Below are 22,393 nucleotides of genomic sequence, written 5' to 3'. Positions count from 1 at the left end.
ACCAGCAGGAAATGAAGAATGATGAATAGAGAAGTAAAAAACAGAAAGGCCATCATCTCATGTACAAGGAATTACTTGAACTAATTGATAGTGTACAATTGTATCATTAAATTCCTCTTCATCTCTGCAGGAACCTAAATTGAAGTACCCTTTCCCCAAAAGCTTCCAAAACCAAACTCTCCCTTCTCATGCAAATCCTCCATCACCTTCTCAATCTCTTCCATACAACTCCTCAAACCAAACCCATCATCTCCTTCAATTCTCATACATCTTCTACTTCTTCCACTATCAACTCCTCTGTAATCCACCATCTTCTCCTTCTCTTCCCTCTCTCTCTGTCTCAGCTTCCTTTTTGCAAACTCCCTCGTCTTCCGGACGAGTTTCGACGGAAGCTTGAGCAGCAAAAGGAGAATGATCTGCAATGCCAGGCATTGGCAGCAACAGGATATGACAATGCAGTCGGCGGCTAATGCGTTGAGATCTTCCATGTTGGCGGAAAGTGATGGAAGGGAGGAAGAAGAAGAAGACGATCGAAAGAAGAAGACATTGCTTGTTGAGGAATTAGTTCCATGTCTTCCAAATGGGTTTGGGGAGGTATTATGAAGGGTAAAGCAAAAGAAGTTTGATATGTGGTTAAGAATGCAAAAAGAAAGTAGCAAAATGGATCTTTCCTTTTAAATCATTGCTTCACTTTAAATCTAACGTTCTCTGTAGCTTCCATATGGATTTGACAGATAAGATGGGAATATTAAAGTTGAACGCCAAAGGAAAGGAAACCAAATAATCTCATTTTCTTTTCCTACACAGTTTTTGGATAACTTAATGCTTTCTTATTTAGGTCCCATGGACCATTCCTACCTCATGACTGCAAAATCTAAGCAAACTCTGGATTCTAGAATGGCACAAAGATTTTCCTTTTCAATAGTTGACCTTGAAGAGCTTGAGTTCCAGTCGTGGAAATGATAAGAACTTTTTTTTTTTTTTTTTGGTTGGCAAAGGTTTAAGGTCTCCTAATCATCGAGTGAATTTAATATCAGAACTCTTTGATGTCTCCCAAGTCTGGGCCTTAGGGCGGACATGGGTGTTCATAAGGAGCTTTGACTCTGGGTAATCAAAAGAAAAAAAGAATATTACTTCCATTTATTGTTTGCCGTCTCAACAATATTTAAGAACGGGGTTTATGAGATAACATAATATATTACTTAATGATGTGTCAAATTGTGAATAGAAGTAGGTACTACCGTAGTACTAGAAATTTCTCCGTTCATAATGAGATGATATATCACATTGTTATCTGTTGGATGGCCTTATCAAGCATTTGCATGTGGGTTGTTGGGTCCATGTATCATGTCTATGGATGTCCCAAACATCTAACTGTTTGAGTTCTACCATGTCGTCATATTTGAATCATTGGTTTGCTTCTCGAAACTAAAAACTGGTTTTACTTTTAGGAAGAAATACCTTTTCGATTGATGGGATCTGAGATGAGTTTTTATTTAGTCTATAGGTTTGGTCTCTAAGATTTTTGATAAGTTTCTATTTAGTCATTAGGTCACAATTTTTATTCATAATATTTCAATAGTGCTCCACTCCTTTTCCCACCTTTACAATTGGAGAAATATATGCCTTAAATAGTTAAGCTATACTTAGATTGTGAGGATTTTATTCTTTTTTCGCCACGTAATTTCAAATAATATTATTAAAATAAGTATTTTGCCTCATCAATATATAATTTAATTTTAAATAGATTCAATAGAAACTCAACTTATTATTTGTTTTTATTTTATTTAAATTCATTCTAAAATTTAAATGTTGGCAATAAAATTAGAAATACGTTGTTATAAAAAAATCGAAAATAATGTCAAACAAAGGTAAACCTTTTTAAAATCAAAATGAATATTATAGCATCAAATTACTCAAAATTTTCCACTCGAGTTTTTCTTTTCTAACATTTTCAAACTTTTTATGCGGCAAAAGCATAAACCTTCGACATCAAGAGAAGGAGTACATGTTATTTTACTATTAGCTATTTTCACGTTGTATTTCAAGTTAATTCAAGTTATTTGAAAGTGAATGGAAAAAAAAAAAGAATAAATAAATAAAATAAATCTGATATCCGGCAGATATTTTGCAAATTTTATTTCATTTATTAATATATGTAGCTTCTATTCTATTGTGCTGTTAACTAAAAGTATATATCAATTCTGTACCCATATTTTATTTTATTTTTTAAATCAAATTTCTATTCAATGAAATCGAATAAACTGATTTTTAATAATAAATATCCATCCACTCTAATCCGATTAAAAAAAAATTAAACTCGTCCTACCAAAATTAAAAACTCACCCGCTAAAGCCCTCTTGATAACTATTTCCCATTTTTTAATTTTTGGGTTTTCTATTCTCTATCTTGTTTTTTGTTTTTTTTTTATTTAAAAACAACAACTATAAAAGTAGCTGTTTTTGGTTTTCTAAAAAACAGGTTTTCTATTTTAAAAAAAGTTTAGAGCTATTTAAAATGAGAAATTTTAGAGAGAAAAGTTAGAGACTAAAAATAAGATATTTTAAAGAAGGGCAGAGGAAGTAAAGTTGAGAGCAAAATATATGTTAAAGAAACAAAGATAAATTAGAAAGAGAAAGAAAAGTTATAGTGAGAAAAATTTAGATAGACAAAAGTTAGAGATATATTTTTTGGAAAAAATAAAATTAGAAAAAGAAAAAAAATATATAGAGGAAAAAATTCTAGACGAAAAATTTGATTTAGTAAGTTCAAGACTAAATCGTTACTCTCAAAATTTCAGGGACTAAATCATTACTTTAATAAAAGAAATGACGAAATGCATTATTTAACCTATATAATTCTATAATTTCATTTTTTATAAGCTTTAGAAATAAACATAATCTGATTATTCCTCTGTGGATGGGCCATCAAAGTCCTTAATCCAAGTCGTTGGATAATTATTTTATATTAAATTTTCTATTTCTAACTATTATATATTTCTTTATTTTGTTATTTTCAAAATTTAAGTCAAACTTTAAAATATAAAATAAAAGAGTACTTTTTAAAAACTTATTTTGTTTTTAAAATTGACTAAGAATTCAAATGGTAAACATGATTTTTAAAAATAGAAAATTAAAAAACAAAATTATCATTAAAATTGAAAAAAGAAAAATCATTCTTTAAACAAAAAAGCATAGTGATTGTTGTGGTGCAGTCTCCAATCAATTGATTTGTAGTGAACAATTTTGTAATTCACATTATTGAGTTAATTTATTTTTCAAATTCATAGATTTGGAGGCATTGTGTGGTTCTGAGATACAAACTTGGAGGATGAGCAATAAAGTAAGTACCTAAAAAGATCAATTTGATAATCTAGAATTTCTTCTGGACAATACCTCGGCTGCCCACCTCTTTCCTACGTCAGTCTGAAATTTTCCTGCAAAATTCACATAATTTAGTCATTTTGGAAGCCGGAACTTTGCTCCCCTATACCAAGGACACCCATGCCCGTCCCAAGATCTAGACCCAAAAGACATCAAGGTTTTTTGGTATTAAGCTTGCCGGAAGATTCGAATTTGAGACCTCTAAACTAGTATGACCCAGAGACCCCAAGTCTGTATAACCAAGAGATTCCAAGTCCTGAGTTGTCCTTGGGCTCACATAATTCAGTCATTAAATGCCATACTAAATATACTTAGCAAAACAAAACAAGTAAAACAAGTAGAATGTACCAGCTGTTGAAAGGAAGAACTCATCCAGCTCCTTCCCATGTTCTGCCAGTGTAATTATCTTCATGTCAAATGTCAAATTTCAAACAGCTCTAATACTTGTATTGCAAACACAACAAAGTTTCAGAGTTACCTATTTCATATTCAAATGCTTGAAGAATCAATTCAACCTGCAAAAAACACAACATTCGGTGGGGGAGTGATCTTAATCTTACATACCAACCCGCCACAGAACTAGCACCTAGCAGATTGTTTATCGAGACAGAACAATTTCCATTTCTTAACATCATGGTTCATTGGTAATAAGATGCAGAAGGGATACATACTTTATCAAAATCCTTCACGAGATTAGCCTCCAATGAAGAATTGTTTTCATACTCGGCCCAAAGTTCTTTGATCTCCTCGGCTGAAAATATTAAAAAAGATACCAAAAGGAGAAATAAATATGAGATGCCGATATTTTTCAATCATTAACCAAACTGAGATCATGAGAAGTTTTTCATACCTCTCATACCTCCACCAAGAAGTTCGCACATTTCATTTAAAGCTGCTGCCTCTCTTCTGCTCTTTTCCTCTTTTGGAACCCCATCCGATGGGGTTATATCTCCAACAATAGCTATCATAGTCCACAATCCAATATAAACCATTAACAATCAGTAGAATACACAAATATTGCCAACTTGAAAAGCAATGAAATATGAACACAAAAAAAGTGTATTTCAATATGATCTAGATAAGGTTTAAATCTCATTATGGACTCTAAATTTTGAGTTGTATTTCGTTTTGTTCTTGAACTTTCAAAACATTTATTTTAATTTCTAAACTTTCAAAAAGTGACCATTTTTTATTCTTGCAGTTAATATGTGATTAATTAGTTAACAACTTGGATGACATGACTTGTAAATAGGTAGCCAAACAAGCAGGTTGAGTATCTGGTCATACCTAATTAGATATGGGTCAATTTTTAGGGTTGAATATCTGAAGCTAAACTCCCCTTCCACAGGTCAAATTTGTGTGTCAGCTTCGGATCACGATCACGTTCTATGTTATGATTCCATTGGTTTAGCTGGATTGTAAAAAGATATTGGGTTGAATAGTAAGCACGAAATTTCTTCCCAAAGGAAATTGATCAGAATTTAGTGAGAATCCTTAATGGATACCATTTCCGAAAAGGGAAAGAAGAATCTTATCCCGAGAACTGAGAATTGGTAGGCGCTACATGGTGGCCATTATCCAAAACTTTTTTTTAGTAGAATTGGGATGGGGAGATCCAAACTAATGACCTCTTAGTGATAGACAGGTGCCAAGCTAAACTAACTTTTTTCTAACACTAGTTCAAAGTTTAGATGATACAACTGTTTACGATTGCATCTGGTTAATTCTTACCTTTTACAACCGATTTGCAGATATTAGCCGACATTGTATGTGACCCAAAAAAACCCAACTTCCAAAAAGAGGAGTAAGGAGTTGACCCGTTGACCTGCTAGTTTGGCAGCATATTTATAGGATCTCTACTCCAGATGGGCACCTATTCATCTCAACATATTGGCCATGTGCATATTAACAGCAGGGATCAAAATTGTCAATTTTGAAAAGCTTGAGGAGTAAATCAGATGTTTTGAAAGTTTTAGGTGCCAAAATGGAATAATGCTTAAAGTTCAAGACCACAATGAGATTTAAACCTAAAAACAATACAATAATAATGCTTGTGACTTATTCGCAGGAAAAAGAAAAGATATTGGATAACCCTCCAACTGGGAAGTGTGCCAGTTACATCCAAATTTTAAAAAATAAAATAAATTTAAATAAAAAAAAAAGCATGGTAGACTTGTTTGTGATGGTGAGACGTGAGAATATATAGTCTCAAGATGATACAGATATGGATAAGGGCATATTCCTCCTATATTCAGTGTCAAAAGTGACTCTATGGAGGTTATAAACTTACATGGAGTAACCCCAAGATAAAACTCTTGAGCACTAGTTGAACGATGTATTTTATATCTACTAGCATGGCTAAATGGTAGAAAAGGGTTGAAAACAACGTTCTGCGGTTTCAATGTAGAATTAGAACGGAGAGAAGAAAATAGATGCCCGTATACAGGCAATGAGAAAACAGGTTGACCAGAGGCTCAGATATAGCCATGAGAGAACAGGTTAATAGAGGACCTTGAACAATATCATGAAACGAGCTTGCAGTGGAAGATCTCCTCTCTTCTCTAGTTTCCCTCAACTGTTTAGGCTTTTAAATCATCCATTCTCCATTGTGGAATCTGAGGCCATTTCTTTGGAACCTACTGTCAGCTCTAACTACAATTCCAGAAGGGAAAAAAAACCTATACAGTGAATTCCCCAGTCATGCACTTTCCATCCCTATTTCATGACTGAATTTCTATTTATTCCACTTCAGCTAAAAAAAACTAAGGACTCTGAATCCTTCAAAGTTATTAAAAATTGATTTTTAATTGTCAAAATTCCTATTTGGCTATTTCCTTAAAAATGTATGAAAAATACAGTTCCATATGTAGCTCAACCTCAGCCTAAATGACAGAAAAATTTCCATTTTTCCTCCAACTCAGTGGTGAGTTATTTGCAGAGCTCTTGATATGATCATGAAAATGCCTATCCTTGACAAATTACCAAGATCCTCCCAATGAGCCTTGCCTTGCACCCCACACTGACTCAACCACGCGCACGCTAACCTCATAAGACCCTAGCGTGCACATTCTCCAATCAGCACGCCAACAGCCCTTGCATTCTCACACACGCTTCCTTGTCCACATGCCCCACCTGCACACATGAGTCTCACCAATGTGCACATTCCTTAACAATTGTCAGTTGCCCCTTCGCCTGCTGGCCTGCACCTACCCATTTGTGCACATGCACATGCCACGCCTATGGCTCATCTGCATATTAAGAACCTCCAAAGTTGCTGCTTGAACAAGCCGCCCACTCATTTGACACATTTGGGCTTTACAACTATTTTTTATTCCTTTACATTGTTATAATGTTTTCTTATGAATTTTAGGAATCAAATGTCTTGGAATATTTTATTTGCTTTAGGTTAACTCTTTTAGTATAGGAGTATATTTTTCTCTCCATTGCTTTTAGCTTCTCTTGATTATTTTATAAGGATTTATCATATTTCCTTCTAAGATTGGATTAGATTTTATTAGATCGGAATTAAGGTTTTCTTTTCCTTTTTGTGAGCCACCCCTTGTTGGTTTTATATAGCCAAGTTATGAATCATTGTAGAACATACTTGATTAATGAAATTCAGTTTTCACTCCTTTAATTTTCGAAAGCATTGAACCCCTATGCACTTCTTGTTTTAGTCTTGCATACCCTAAAAGCATTCAAGTTTGATTGGTCATCAAATTTGTGGAATGTTTAAACCTTGGGGTAGAGGACTTGTTCTTTATCTCGAGGTGATTGACATAAAGGTAATCTATATCTAACTTAATCCTTTAAGTTGAATCAAACTAACAAGTGAACTTTCCTATTTTTGTGCTAGGAGTTCCGCACAACCACTAAGGTTCTTATCTCATTTGATGTCAAAGCATCTTTGGTATCACATAAGCTCCAATAGATGAAGATCACCACTGTTTTTTATGATTATCGTCATTATATTTTTTTAGCAAAAGGACCATTTGTTATTACACTACAGTATCATTGATGGGAAAATGATATAGATAACCTAAAAAAGTTTCTAGTTTGCTCAATTGACCTTAATTATAAAAATTGACTCACCCAATTTTAACTTTTCTGACATTTCAGAGAGTATGTAATTACGAATATACCCTCGAATTAATTAAATTACAACGAATCTGGCACGGAATCACGTAGGTTGGTATAATTAAAACCATGGGCGAGTTTGATTCATGGCCATGAATTTATTAAAATACCACCAAATTATTAATTTCCCACTAAATTTTTGTATTATCATTAAATATATACCCACACATTTGCACAGATTGCAAAAAATAAAAGTATGTTTCAGTCCTTATCATCCTCATGCACATCTTTCACGTTTTTTTTTTTTTTTAAGAACTTCCATACCTTCTCCAACATTTTTCACATCTTGAATACCTTAAAGGAAGTCAATTTTTCATCTTTGACATCTTGAACGAGGTTAGTTTTTTATTGGTTCATAATATTGTTTTCGATTCGTCCAGAATATGATGTATGTAGTTGGAGTGAATGAAATTTCTGAACTTTTATGAGTATTTTTGTGGGTCAAAAGTTACGTAAGTCAATGGTCGTGGTACGACCGTGAATTTGATTCTGTCCAATTTCAATCCCCGTGCAAATTGAACAAGGATATTGATTCTGTCGAATTTCAAGACCATGACCATGGTCGTGGTATGACCATGAATTTGGACAGAACGTAAAGTACATCTAATTCACGACTGTGGTCTTAACTTACGTAAAGTACATCTAATTCACGACTGTGGTCTTAACTTTCAAGGTCATGGTAAAACAAACAATTTAACCACCGTCAAACCTTGCCCATTAGTTGTCTTTCATGAACACCACGACTGTGGTACTATTTTTCACGGCCATGGTCAAGCTAACAATGGGTTAGGTTATTTTCATAGTCATGGTCAAGCTAACAATGGACTAGGTTTTCATGGTCATGATCAAGCTAACAATGGACTAGGTTGCTTTCATGGTCATGGTCAAGCTAACAATGGACTAGGTTTTCATAGCCATGGTCAAGCTAACAATGGGCTAGATTTTCATGGCCACGGTTAGTGTTAGCTTGGCCATGACCATGAAAATAACCTAGCCCATTGTTAGCTTGACCATGGCCATGAAAATAACCTAGCCCATTGTTAGCTTGACCATGAACGTGAAAAATAGTACCACGGTCGCGGTGTTCATGAAAGACAACTAATGGGCAAGGTTTGACCGTGATTAAATTGTTTGTTTTACCATGGCCTTGAAAGTTAAGACCACAGCCGTCAATTAGATGTACTTTACGTTCTGTCCAAATTCATGGTCATACCACGGCCATGGTCGTGGCCTTGAAATTCGACAGAATCAATATCCTCGTTCGAACGGGGATTGAAATTCGACAGAATCAAATTCACGGTCGTACCACGGCCATGGTCATACCACGGGGATTGACTTACGTAACTTTTTCGACCCACAAAAATACTCATAAAAGTTCAGAAATTTCATTCACTCCAACTATATACATCATATTCTGGACGAATCGAAAACAATATTATGAACCAATAACAAAACTAACCTCATTCAAGATGTCAAAGATGAAAAATTGACTTCCTTTGAGGTATTCAAGATCTGAAAAATGTTGGAAAAGGTATAGAAGTTCTTCAAAAAAACGTGAAAGATGTGCATAAGGACGATAAGGATTGAAACATACTTTTATTCTCTGCAATATGTGCGAATTTGTGGGTATATATTAAATGATAGTACACAAATTTGGTGGGAAATTAATAAGTTGGTGGTACTTGAATAAATTCATGGCCATGAATCAAGTGGAACTCGTCCATGGTTTTAATTACACCAACCTACGTGATTCCGTGCCAGATTCGTTGTAGTTTAATTAATTCGGGGGTATATTCGTAATTACATACTCTCTGAAATGTCAGAAAAGTTAAAATTAGGTCAGTTGAGTAAATTTTTATAATTGAGGTCAATTGAGCAAACGATAAACTTTTTTAGGTTATCTATGTCATTTTCCCATCATTGATGGTGCAAATTTTTGGACCCTGGTGCACTTGAAGGCTTCACTTTGAGACCTTGAGACTCTAAAACATCTTAGTTTAAGAGTGTCTTATTAAGAAAATGAATAAGAGAATGAATTTACTATAACCGTTTATTTTTTTATTTTTTATTATTTTTTTTATTTTTTGATAACTGGGAGTCCGAGCTTTGCTCCCCTATACCCAAGGGTACCCACACCTGTCTCAAGGTCGAGGCCTAGATAACCTATTAAAAATATTTATCCAAAAAAAAAACCCTATTTGCCTAAGTTTTTGGCAGTGATTTCGAGGCGCACCTGGGCGCTCACCTCAGGCGAGAGGCGGGGCGTTTTCGCCCAGGTGCGCCTCGCAAGGTGCCCAGGCGAGCGCCTTCAATCGGGCGCTCGCCTTTGGGCGCCTTGGCGTGCCTTGGCGCGCCTGTCGCCTGAGGAAAGGCGATCGCCTCCTTCAAGGAGGCGATCGTCTTTTTCTTTTTTTTTCTTTTTTTAATTTTTGAAGCTTTTTACTTTTTAAATTTTTAAACCCCTCTCGACAACGAAACCCATTCTGCCTCCCTAGTCCCTCTCGACATTCATCTTCAGCCTGCCCTTCACCACCGGAAGTCTTCGCCGGCCGTCGCCGTCTGCCCCGCCGCCGCCGGCCCCGTCTCCGACCATCATCGTCGCCGTCTGCCCCCGCCGCCGCCGGCCCCGTCTCCGACCATCAGCGTCACAGTCCTGTTAGGGTTAGTTAAGGATTCGTAGGTTTTTTTTTTTTTTTTTTTTTAATTTCTTATATCTCATTTACTCCTTTCCGTTTCCTCTCTTTTATTTCACACAAAAGTTTTCTAAATCTTTGGCTTTCTTCACACTTCACGGTGGCTCTTTAGTCTTTCCTTTACATTTTTTTTTTATCTTCCAAATTTGAATTATATTAGGATGGAAGAAGGTGGAAACAAACGCAAGCATCCCGGTTGGCAATACATCATATTGGATGATCCAAAAGATACAAACACGTGCAAATGCGTGTTTTGTGGAAAAATTACCAAAGGTGGAGTTTGCCGAGCAACAAACCATTTGGTTGGGGGAAATAGAAATGTAAAGGCATGTTTGAAATGCCCAACTAATGTGAGAGAAGAATTGAAGGAGTATCAAACAAGAACAAAAGCAAGAAGGGAAGAGAGTAATGCCCTCCCAACGTATGAAGATTTAACTTTGATTGAAGAAGATGATGAAGATGAAATGGAAGTAGTTGGTGGTAGTGGTAGTGGATCTGGATCAACATCAACCCCAATGAACAAGCGAACAACAATAAACACAGGTGATAATGTGAGTAGTATGGGTGGGAGAGGGAGAGGAAGTGGGAGTGGAAGTGGAAGTAGTAACTCTTGTAGTCCATCAGTGTTAAAACCACCGCGACCAAAGGGGCCAATAGATAAATTTGTTTATCAACATCCTGGAAAAGTTGTTGATGATAGAAATCGATTGAAGAGGTTGAAGCAATCAACTATTACTGAAAAATATGATAAAGAGGGGAGAGATGCTACAGTGCAATTCATCATGCGTTGGATATATCAAGCAGGTATTCCTCTAAATACTATTCGCTTGAGAAGTTTTGAAGTGATGCTAGAAGCTGTGGGGCAATTTGGCCCTGGTTTGATACCTCCTTCTTATCATGAAGCTCGAGTAACGTACTTGAAAAAAGAAGTACAGTACACAAAAAATCTTATGGGCGATCATGAGGTAGAATGGAAGAGAAATGGTTGTTCGCTGATGTCAGATGGGTGGACTGATAGGAGGGATAGGACACTAATCAACTTTTTAGTTCATTCATCTGTTGGAACGTTGTTTATGGAATCCATCGATGCATCTTCATGCATCAAAACTGGAGAAAAGATTTTTCAACTCTTAGATGGAATGGTGGAGAAGATTGGAGAAGAAAACGTTGTCCAAGTTGTGACGGATAATGCCTCAAACTATGTCCTAGCTGGAAAACTTTTAGAAGCCAAGCGACCTCATCTATATTGGACACCATGCGCTGCTCATTGTCTAGATTTAATTTTGGAGGATATTGGAAAGATTGAGCAAGTGAAAAGGTGTCTTCGGAAGGCTGTGGCACTTAGTGGTTTTATTTACAACCACTTGTACGTGCTAAACATGATGAGAGAATTTACTAACCAACATGAATTGGTAAGACCATCAGTGACTCGCTTCGCAACTTCATTTTTAACCCTAGCCAGTATTCACAGAAATAAAGCCAATTTGAGGAAGATGTTTATTTCTGAGAAATTGACCACCTCTAAATGGGCGAAGGACCCAAAGGGGAAGAGAGCAGCTGAAACCGTTATGATGCCATCTTTTTGGAATTCAGTTGTGTATACTTTGAAAGCATCGGGCCCTTTAGTTCGTGTGTTGAGGCTAGTAGATGGTGATAAACCGGCTATGGGTTATATTTACGAAGCTATGGATAGGGCAAAGGAGGCTATTAAGAGTGGTTTTAATGGAAATGAGGCGAAGTATAGACCGATTTGGGAGATTGTTGATAAAAGGTGGGATTGTCAACTTCATCGGCCTTTACATGCAGCCGGATATTATTTGAATTCATCTCTTTTTTATGACAACAAAGAGAGAATAATGCAAGATCCTGAGATCATGGATGGTCTGATCAAAGTTATAGAACGATTAATACCATCTATCGATGATCAAGTTCAATGTTCAATCGAATTAGAATTGTACAATGAAGCAAAAGGCATGTTTTCGAGTAATGTAGCAATAAGGACAAGGGGTGTTAAAACACCAGGTAATGACATTATTTATTACTTTTAGTTTTAAATTTTTAATAGACATATTTAAGTTTGAACTATTAAAATTCTAAATCATTTGTTTAATATGTACACAGCTGCGTGGTGGTCTCTTTATGGTGTTAATGCTCCGATTTTACGAAAGTTAGCCATGAGAGTCCTTAGTCTAACATGCAGCGCTTCTGGCTGTGAGCGCAATTGGAGTGTTTTTGAACACGTAAGTGAGAATAATTTGGTTTTTCCCTTGTTAGTTGAAGATTGAAAAATCCACTTTTGACTCTACATCGTTAATAATTCTGTAGATTCATTCCAAGAAGAGGAACAGGTTAGAGCAAAAGCGTCTCAATGACTTGGTTTATATAAAATATAACCAAGCACTTAAAGAGCTCTACACTCTACAAGACCAACTTGATCCAATTACTTTGGATCATATTGATGAAAGTAATGAATGGTTGATCGGAACACTCGAAGAAGAAGATGGTCAGGAAGAAAATGAGTTGGTCTTTGATGATGACGACCTCACATGGGGAGATGTAGCCGAGGCTAGTGGTGTTAGAGAACCCATAAGGCAAACTAGAACATATGCAAGATCTAAAGGAAAGTCGCCTGCTACTCCCGCTCCTACGACTTCAAGAGTTCGAAAATCAGTGCAAGTTGTGGATGGTGATGATGATGATGACACAAAAGAAGAAGAAGAAGAAGAATTGGAAAAGGAAGATTGTGAGAACGTCCAAGATGAAGAGAATTTAGATTTAGATGAGGATGATGAGCTCTGATTACTTATATTTACTTTTTGTTCTATTTCAGACTCTACAATTTCTTAATGTTGCTTGTCTTTATTTGGAACTAAACTTATAGAATTTGGTTGTTTTATGCATCTTGTTGACATTTACTATTTTCGTATTGATTTTTTTAAGGTAATTAATGCACTATATATATAATTTTTACTTATTTATCAAGGTGCGCCTCGCTTCAACCGGGCGTCGCCTTTGTATCGCCTCTCGCCTCAAGGCGATCAAAGGACTCGTCGCCTTGCGGTGCGCCTTGCGCCTCGAAAACACTGGTTTTTGGGTATAGTGGTAGTTTAATACATATCAAAGCGAACCTTTATATTATTATTTCCTTCCAAATTAATATTGATTTCACTTATTGGGCTTTGTGCTAATATCCAAACCCACTCGTGAGAGAAATTATTAAGTGTATTAATGAAAGATTAAATATATTGTAACCTATTCGCTTAAGCTCTTGAGTTTAGTGATAGTTTACATATCTTATTATCGATATATTTTCAATTGTTAACTAGGGATGTGTGTTATAGAGAGAGGATCTTAAACATACACCTCACTATTCTTTCTCCTCCTTTCTGCAGACTAATTCTTCCAATAATTTGGTTGGTTTCTATGGTACTACCCACTAAATTGGGCCTACTCTTGAAGGAAATTTTTCATCTATCATTATTTCAAGAACATAGTAGAACTTTTGGGAATTCCAGACTCATCTCCATTACTTGGAAACTGGAACATTTGGCTTAAAATGGAGCAAATTTTTGGAGGTACGCTTCCAAATGCTATGTGCATAGCTACTTGTTAAAACCTAAAACTCTCTTTTGACTCAGACTTGTAAAATTAATGTTTTGTGAAAGTTCAGTCAGTATTTTGGATCTCTTATCTACTATCCTATTCTACATAATCAAACACTTACCATGATCTATCACGGAGACTTGGATGCAAAGAAGCATAAGAACAACTTTGAAACAAATTTCATATGAAATTGTAGCACAGAACATTTTAAAACCAATAATGTCTGTCATTACCCAACAGAAATATGCCTCCTTGCGGGGATTAAGTTCTGGAAATTAAAAGAAATTGTGCCAAGAATTACCTTCAGCAATATCATGAACAAGAGCTATCTTGATACACCTAGAGAAAGGACAACAAGGACAGAGAGAAACAAAGTTCAATAAAAAAGACCTTCAATAACATATTATTAAATGCCAAGATGAAGAAAAAGTCCAAGTGCAACCTTTCTCTATTCACTCCAGGAAGGTCACCAGCTATCAAACTCATCAAAGCCATGCGGTACATATGATCAGCAATCGACTCAGGCCCATTTATTCCGTGATTGATCCAGCCCCTTCTCTTTGTAGTCTACAAGAAAGACAGAATAGCCAAATGACTATTACCTCTAATGATGATTATTTTAAGATCACCTCTACGCATAAACAAATACCAGTCCTATACCAACAACGAAAGAATCTGAAAATCACTTCTAATTGGCCAAATAAACTAACATTTCTACCAACCCAGAAACTACAAATTGGCAATACCCACTTCACCCGACTTACAGTTCATTTGAGAATCGGGTAAAAACGAGAGGTTAGCAAATTCTTAACAATGAAATTGTGCGTATACCTTAAGACGATGGCACAGTGTGAGGAAATCGATAACCGAGGACGACGAGGGCGAACCAGTGGACTCATCGAGACCGAGCGGCTGCTTGGATCCGAAGGCGCCATCGGCACTCGGAGAGCGGGCACGAACCGAGACAAGGGTCCGCGTGGGGAAGCCAGCGGCGGAAACAGGGCGTAAGAAGATGCGAGAAAAGAAAGCGAAAGAGGAACGAGGCAGCAAACGATGCGGCGGAGGCGCAAGATGGGTGGATGAATTAACGGCCATTGGAGACGAATTTGGAGAAGAAGGTGAAGGGGAAATCTGGGGACGGGTTCGAAGTGCTGTAGCGATGTCTCTCGGCCGCTGGTGGAATGACAGCCACCGCAAGACAGAGCCTCTTCCGGAGGAAAGCACGTGCGGCCACAGCAATGTCTATTCAGTTCTTCTCAGCGACTCTGCAATTTCTCTCTCGTCTCTATGATTTCTTGGCTGCTTCTCAATGGAACATTCATGGTATATTTGTTTGGCAAGTCCAAAAATAATTAATAATAAAAAGAAATTGTATGGGAAAATTTAAAAATTGTTCCAAGGACAAGAAATTCCACAATGTTATAAATATGATAATAAGTTATATATCTATATTTGTTTAAAAAAAATTATACATCTATATTTATTCACCAACTTTTATTATTCGCCAACATGAGTTTAGCTCAGCGGTAATTGGTATCTGTCTCTGATATTCTCTCACGACTTATCATATCTTTTATTTAGTAACCACAATTTTAACAATCCTAAAGGTGGTAGAGAACATTTGTAAACATACCTTATTGATGATCATCGCCACACACATTCTAATGCTTAAGTTAGAATTGGGTTTATATCAAGTGTAGCAAGAGTTATGGTTTTGTTGTGTAACTTGATTATGAGCTTTCATCTATTTACAAGGAAACCCTAGAGCCATTAAAACATCTTCTTTTTTAGTATTCTTTAGATCTCGGGATCTTTTAGTCTGATGTATACAACCAGTGGCGTATCCATAAATTTTTTGGGGGGGGTTTCACACTAAATTTTTTTTTGACGTCAGTTTCACACTAATTTACAAGTAAGTCATTTCAAGAATTCATAAAAGTATGATTTTGAGGCTGATAAGGTCATTTTTGTAAATATGTTTTACGAACTTAGCCTCGAATATTATCATTGTAATCAATAGTGACGGATCCAAAATCTTATTTCGGTTTTTTTTTACTAATTATTATATTCAAAATAACCTCAAATTCATAGTACGCAAAGTTTAAAAAAATGTAGCTTAGACAATTAATCTCAAAACTGTCGACTTCTTTGGACTCTACAAAATTCAAAATAAAAATTATATAAAAGAAAAACTCAAAAATTTGATAAAAATGAGTTGCAACAGTTAAACTAAAGAGATAACTTGACTAAAAAGACTAAAGAAATAAAAGATGTATATGTATAAATTGAAAAAACTTAAGGTGACTTAACCATTTAAGTGTTAAAAAAATCTTATTTTTAGAAAATTAGAGTCTTAAATTCTCATATTATAATATATAGATTTTTTTAATAAATGAATAACAATAATATACATTATTTATATATAGTAAGTGGGATTTTTTTTAAAATAATTATTTTTTAAAAACAAATGACAAAACTAGTGTAGGTTCAAAGTAATTACAAAACTAGTGTAGATAAATCGCAGGGATGGGCTGCGATTTCAACAAAGTTGCAGCCGTGGGCTGCGATTTTGAAATCGCAGCCATCACTCACAACTCAGGATGAAATCGTGATTGATGATCGTGATTTCAGTGAAGTCGCAGCCATTGGCTGTGACTTCTCCTTGACGTGGCTCCACTATCAACGAAAGTGAGGACTTCTCCTTGACATGGCTCCATTATAAGATCCTTACAATACGAATGGGCACAATTATGTGAGGACTTACTAGGAGTACGACCTCCTCAACTTAAGGGCTGTAGGTTGAGTATTCCTTGGCTAGCGGCACAATTCACTGAATTACCACTAGATGTTAATGACATTACGATATAGAGATGCACACAAGCATATATTATGCAACTCATTGGTGGATTTTTATTTCACGATAAATCTAACACATTAGTTCATCTCATGTTCCTTCCATTACTGAGCGATTTCGAGGTAGCCGGACGATATTCATGGGGTAGTGCATGTCTCGCATGGTTATATCGAGACTAGATACCCTCAGATGGAGAAGTTGGCTCTCGCTTTGGTCACCTCGGCCCGACGACTTAGACCATACTTCCAAGCCCATACGGTGGTGGTGCTCACTAACTTGCCCCTTAAAAGTATCTTCCACAAGCCGGAAGCTTCCGGACGCCTAATGAAGTGGGCAATAGAGCTAAGTGAGTACGGCATCCAGTTCGAACCCAGAACTACGTTGAAAGGACAAACAGCGGCAGATTTCATAGCCGAGCTCACACCACCTTCCGAGCTGAGCGAGTCCGATTCAATACATTTCTTATGTACCCATAGGTGTTATATTGGATTTGAATCAGATTTCGGATCAATCCTCAAGGCATTTCTTTAGACAAAGACATGTCGACGGATCCTCCAATGAGAAGGGGTGCGGAGCCGGGGTCCTCTTGCTCGGACCAGGGGGTGAGCGATTTGAGTATGCCTTGCGGTTCAGCTTCCGGACTTCTAACAACGAGACTGAGTATGAAGTATTTATTGCCGGCCTGCGAATCGCTCGAGCATTGAGGGCCTCTTGTGTTAAGGTCTTCAGTGACTCCCAGCTGGTTGTGAGCCAGATCAAGGACGAATACCAAGCCAAAGACACCCGAATGGAGAAGTATTTGGGCAAGGTCAGATCACACCTTGCCCAGTTTCGAACTTACGAGGTAAGCAGGATTCCGCGAGCAGAAAATTCTAATGCTGACGCCTTGGCCAAGTTAGTATCGGTGTACGAGACCGATCTCGCCAGGTCGGTCCCCGTCGAGATCCTAGATAATCCCTCGTTCTTGGAGCCAGATCTGATGGAGATCGGCGCTCCAGAATCCTCATGGATGGACCCGATCACGAACTTCATTAGGGGCAATTCACCACAAGATCCCAAGGAGCGCAGAAAGTTGGCAAGGCGGGCAGCTCGGTTCGTGGTCCGAGATGGGGCATTGTACCGACGTGGCTTTTCCCTGCCTCTATTGAAATGCCTAACCCCTGAAGAGGGCCTGTACGTCCTCAGAGAGATCCACGAAGGAGTGTGCGGCAATCACTCAGGCGCCCGGTCGCTGTCAGCCAAAGTGATCCGGCAAGGATACTATTGGCCGACCCTCAGCCAGGACGCCAAGAAGTTCGTTAGAACTTGCGACAATTGCCAACGCTACGGAACCATAATCCACCAACCTCCCGAGCTGCTCACCCCCATCTCAGCCCCATGGCCATTCGCGCGGTGGGGGGTAGATATCATTGGTCCTTTCCCTTTGGGCAAGGGCCAGACCAAGTTCGCTGTGGTTGCTGTGGATTACTTCACCAAGTGGGCCGAGGCCGAGGCGCTCTCCCACATAACGGAATCCAGGGTCACGTCCTTCGTATGGACGAATATCATATGTCGCTTTGGTATACCGCAGGCCGTAGTGACAGACAATGGGAAGCAGTTTGACAACGCCAAGTTCAAAGACTTTTGCAGCAAACTTGGCATAAGTCATCTCAGCTCGTCCCCCGCACATCCGCAAGCAAATGGGCAGGTGGAGGCAGTCAACAAGATCATCAAGCGCGGCATCAAACTTAGACTGGACTCCAAGAAAGGCAAGTGGGCCGAGGAGCTACCAGAGGTTCTATGGTCGTACCGGACCACCCAACGAGAGTCGACGGGTGAGACCCCGTTCTCCCTGGCCTTCGGCTCCGAAGCTGTAGTCCCGGTTGAGATCGGCATGCCATCTGACAGAGTAGAGGATTACGAGCCTACGACGAATGAGGATGGGCTACTCCTCAACCTGGACTTGTTGGAAGAAAGAACAGCAATGGCCCAGCTACGCCTGGCGGAATATCAGGGCAGAATGGCCAGACATTACAATGCCCGCGTTCGACCTCGGGCCTTTCCGGTCGGACATCTGGTCTTAAGGAGGGTCCAAACGCATGTGGGTGCCCTTGATCCGGCCTGGGAGGGCCCGTTTGAGATCAAGGGCATAGTCCGACCTGGGACGTACATATTGGCCGATCTGAAAGGAGACGTCCTCGCGCACCCGTGGAACGCGGAGCACCTGAAACGTTATTATCCTTGAAATGACAAAAGGATTTTCAATGCATCTGTAAAGACTGTTCCAAAAGAATTATGATCGGAATAAATGTGATGATTTAATTTCATGCTTCCGAGTTCGACCAGAAATTAAATGGGGGCCGCGGACTCCCACGCGATCGCATTCCAGCAGTTGGTTCAAATTCAACCCTCCGAAGCCTAAGGGTACGAGGTGCGATGCCAAAGCCACTGGCGAACTTAAAATTCAAAACCTTCAAGGCAAAGGGGCGATGTGAAAAGTTCAAAATGATCAAGCCTCCGAACTTGGGGGTACGAGGAACGATATGAGGAATAGCTACGGGCTTAGGATTTTAGCCTTTTTACCTTTCTAAGTTAAGGGTGAAATGTTAAAAATCCAGAGTTGGTGCAATGTATTGAACATCAAGAGATTTAGACTCAAACTTTCCAATTATGTTAATTAAAGGCGCGACCTCAAAAGTAAGAGGTGCGAGGTGACATTAGCTGCAGTTCAAAGGAAGGGCGAAGAAAAGAGGTTGCTAACAACAAAGTAGAAGCAAATGGGAGTCTCTTTATTGAATGAAGAGCAGAGCCAATGCTTATAGACCTTGCAGCTCTGCCCTGACACTTACAAACAAAAAAGAAAAGGGAGGGAGAACAGCGAAAGGCCTCGTGAAGGGTGGTCGCCTAAGAGCCTGCTGGGGGAGCGCCCCCCTGAGTGGAGCCGACCTGGTCCTCTTCGGGATCGAAGTAGTCAGAGTCCAGATCCCTGACATACTGCTCCACCAACGCTTGGGGGCCAGGGGTGCCGCCAAGCCCAAACGCCCACTTCTCGGCATACCTCCTTTTCAGACCGCTGAGATCGATCTGAAGGTCGGGCATGTCGGAAGCAATGCCCTTCATGAAGAACTTGAAGCCCGCGTCAGAAAAGTCTTTGGCAAATCCATCGAAGTCAGGATGTTGCCTAAACGATTCCTCCAGCAGGACTTCATTGCTGAGGCGCTCCTTCGCCGTCTCCAGCTCGGCAGTCGCATGCTCCAACTCCTTATCCTTCGCTTCAAGCGCCTGGAGCATGTCGTCCTTCTCCTTCAAGAGCTGGAACTTCTCCCTCTCCAAGCCCCTGGTGATAGCGTGGGCAGCTCGGAGTTGGGCCTTGCGCCTGTCCTCCTCCTTCTTCAGCAGCTCGGCCTGGGACTCCACCTCGGCCTTCAAAGTCTCCACCTCAGAGTGAGCCTTCAGCAGCTCATCCTTCATGGTGGAGGAAGCAGCCTCCAAGGCAGCGGAGAACTCATCTTTCTCCCTCGCTGCCAGAACTTCCCTCCCATCCAGCTCGGCCTTTACAGCCAGAGCCGATTGAATGGAAGCAACGAACGCCTGAGAAATGATACAAGGAAAAAGTTAGATCGAACTACCTATTGGGCGAAATCAAGCAAAAATGGGGCATTAGTCTTACCTCGGCGGCGTAGTCGATGGTCTTCTGCAGAACGGACCCAGGGGCGCTCACAAATTTGGACGCCCTCCTTAGGCAGCGGTCCAAACTTGCAACGGAGATGCGGGACACCTGGTCCCTCACCCCAGAACTTGACGGCTCAATTCTGAACCGCGCCGTCACGTCGGACGTCCCGCCCATCCTGGCCGCAGGATCGTCCACCCGATCTGCGAAACTTGCAGGCAAGACCCTGCAAGCTCCGACCTCCGAGGGGGAGATCGCCTTCTTTTTCTTCCTTCTTCGCTTCAGAGGGGCTTCCTCCCGCGCCTCCTCGCCCAAAGGTGGGGCGTCCGCCGCCTCAGTCTGGGCGTCCACCGCCTCGGTCTGATCCCTGGGACGCTTCTCCCTCGAGGGACCCCCAGAAGACTCCAGCTCGATCACCGGGGCTGGATCTTCCGAGGCAGGCCCTGCCACGGCAGGGGTGGCAGGTTTCGAGCTCTGGGCGGCCTCAAGAGCATGGGCTCGGCCCTTAGACTTGCGCTTCACGCCGCTCGCAAATCCGCAAACCAAGTTCAGAGTTCGGCCTTGAGGATTCAATGGGACGAACTGCAGGGTTGTAATCTAGCAGCCCGGACTCAAGCAGCAGTTCGTCAGTCACCAGGGTTCCGACCTTCCTACCCCTCGGAAAGCGCTCCTTGTAGTATTTCAGCGTATCGAAGGAGGCTTGCGTAAGCTCGGGGACTGGTCGGATTGAAATTGCACGAAGACAAAATCCGAGTTAGACCTGAATGACAGAAGAAAATTACGAAAAGTAAGAACTACTCCGTACCTAGGTTCCCAAACCTAGTGAGGACGTCAAAGAAGGAACGACCTGACTCGTCCTTCGCGAGCCATTCCCCGGAAGCGTAGAACCACTTCCTCAACCATCCCTTGATGGAGGTCGGCCCCTTAACTATACCGCCTGCGCCTTTCCTTGCGCACATATAGAACCGACCAGGCTTCTTAGCTATCCTTTTCGCCTCGAAGCACGCGAGGAGCTGATCTACGTCCAACAGCTCGGCCTCCTCAGTATCCCGAGCTCGTAGCCAAAAGAGGATGGCCAAAGCGAAAATGACACCCCACCCATTGGGGGCCACATGAGCCGGAGCTAACCTAGTCCGGAAGAGAAATTCTTGGACAAAAGGGTGAAGGGGAAGTCTGAGGCCGTACTCAAACATTTTGAAGTAGAGAGTGACCCATCCCTCTGGAGGATTGTCAGCTCTCTCCCCCTCCTCTGGAAGCCTGAGGAGGATGTTTTCAGGGATAGCGAACCCCCTACGAAGGGATCCGAGGTAGTGCTCAGGTATCCTAGAAGGGTATTCCAAACCCTGACCTGAAGTGGAGGCGTCACTATCCTCCCCGTCAATCGGAGATTCTAAAGTTTTCTATCTCCTCGAGCTCGGACTCTAACCTACGAGCTAAATCGGATCCTAGGTTGCTGCTAATAGAGGACGACATGGCAGTTATGTTCGAAAGAGAGAGGGAAGAGACCGACCTACCAAGGGTTCGAGCTGCCTTCAGATCGAACTCCAAGAATTCAAGGAACGTAAGGTATGATCTGAAGGATTGGGGGCATTTATAGCCCGTCGGAAGAATTTCCCCACCGTACAGGTGTAATCAACGAGCGGCTAGGATCCTCTCTGAAGACCCGAAGCGTCGGAATATTTGAATATTCCAACGATAAATCTTCCGCGACGGTTGTATTTTCCCACGGATAGGAAGTCGCCACGTGTCCCAAGCAAGTCGAATGAACTTCTCTGCCAGGTCGAGATCGGACCAGACAGAGAGGGGGCCAATGTTTGGGGAAGGGAATACCCTGGACACGTGGAGGACCCCTATTGGTGCTCCAAGATGGCTCATGAGTCATCTCCAGCTCGGATGGCCGAGATGGCCGCCACCAACGCCGACAAATGCTAAGTATGAGGGCCGAGGTGAACCTGGCCCAGGTCCGACCTACCAGGGAGCTTGGTAGGGGCCGATGTGAGCGGCTGTCTACGACGTGATTATCGGGCGTAACCGTCGGTCCTGGGATTACCGGGTGTAACCGACGGTCCCGAGA

At 40.3% G+C, this 22,393-nt stretch overlaps 3 protein-coding genes across 6 annotated transcripts; 1 reads left to right on the top strand and 2 right to left on the bottom strand.

The window, feature by feature from the left end:
* Positions 1–26: 26 nt before the first annotated feature.
* Positions 27–1,618, bottom strand: LOC111015201 (uncharacterized). The gene is given in 2 exon segments (XM_022290148.2): positions 27–140; positions 143–1,618. Coding segments are annotated over 2 exon segments (429 nt in total). The 5' UTR covers positions 489–1,618; the 3' UTR covers positions 27–57.
* Positions 1,619–3,200: 1,582 nt separating this feature from the next.
* Positions 3,201–15,163, bottom strand: LOC111015177 (Metal-dependent phosphohydrolase). Of its 4 annotated transcripts, none has more exons than XM_088122728.1 (8): positions 14,648–15,163; positions 14,259–14,383; positions 14,118–14,155; positions 4,243–4,344; positions 4,055–4,134; positions 3,862–3,898; positions 3,732–3,789; positions 3,201–3,436 (listed from the first exon to the last, which is right to left on the bottom strand). In XM_088122728.1, the coding sequence occupies exons 1-7, from the start codon at positions 14,909–14,911 to the stop codon at positions 3,752–3,754; spliced, it is 684 nt and encodes a 227-aa protein (XP_087978854.1). In that variant the 5' UTR covers positions 14,912–15,163; the 3' UTR covers positions 3,201–3,436; positions 3,732–3,751. The 4 variants fall into 4 exon arrangements, with proteins under 4 accessions (XP_087978854.1, XP_022145817.1, XP_087978853.1 ...); XM_022290125.2 differs by having other exon boundaries at positions 3,732–3,773; positions 14,648–15,157; XM_088122727.1 differs by having other exon boundaries at positions 4,234–4,344; positions 14,648–15,155.
* LOC148211919 (uncharacterized) lies at positions 10,576–13,012 on the top strand. The gene is made up of 3 exons (XM_088122497.1): positions 10,576–12,235; positions 12,302–12,453; positions 12,539–13,012. The coding sequence occupies exons 1-3, from the start codon at positions 10,678–10,680 to the stop codon at positions 13,010–13,012; spliced, it is 2,184 nt and encodes a 727-aa protein (XP_087978623.1). The 5' UTR covers positions 10,576–10,677.
* Positions 15,164–22,393: the final 7,230 nt, after the last annotated feature.

This window comes from Momordica charantia (assembly GCF_013281855.1).
Source record: "Momordica charantia cultivar OHB3-1 chromosome 4 unlocalized genomic scaffold, Mcharantia_2.0 BLBB01000004.1, whole genome shotgun sequence".
NCBI classification, from domain to species: Eukaryota; Viridiplantae; Streptophyta; class Magnoliopsida; order Cucurbitales; family Cucurbitaceae; genus Momordica; species Momordica charantia.
Note: the sequence above shows the minus strand (reverse complement) of the source record. Positions and strands in the feature narration are given on the sequence as shown.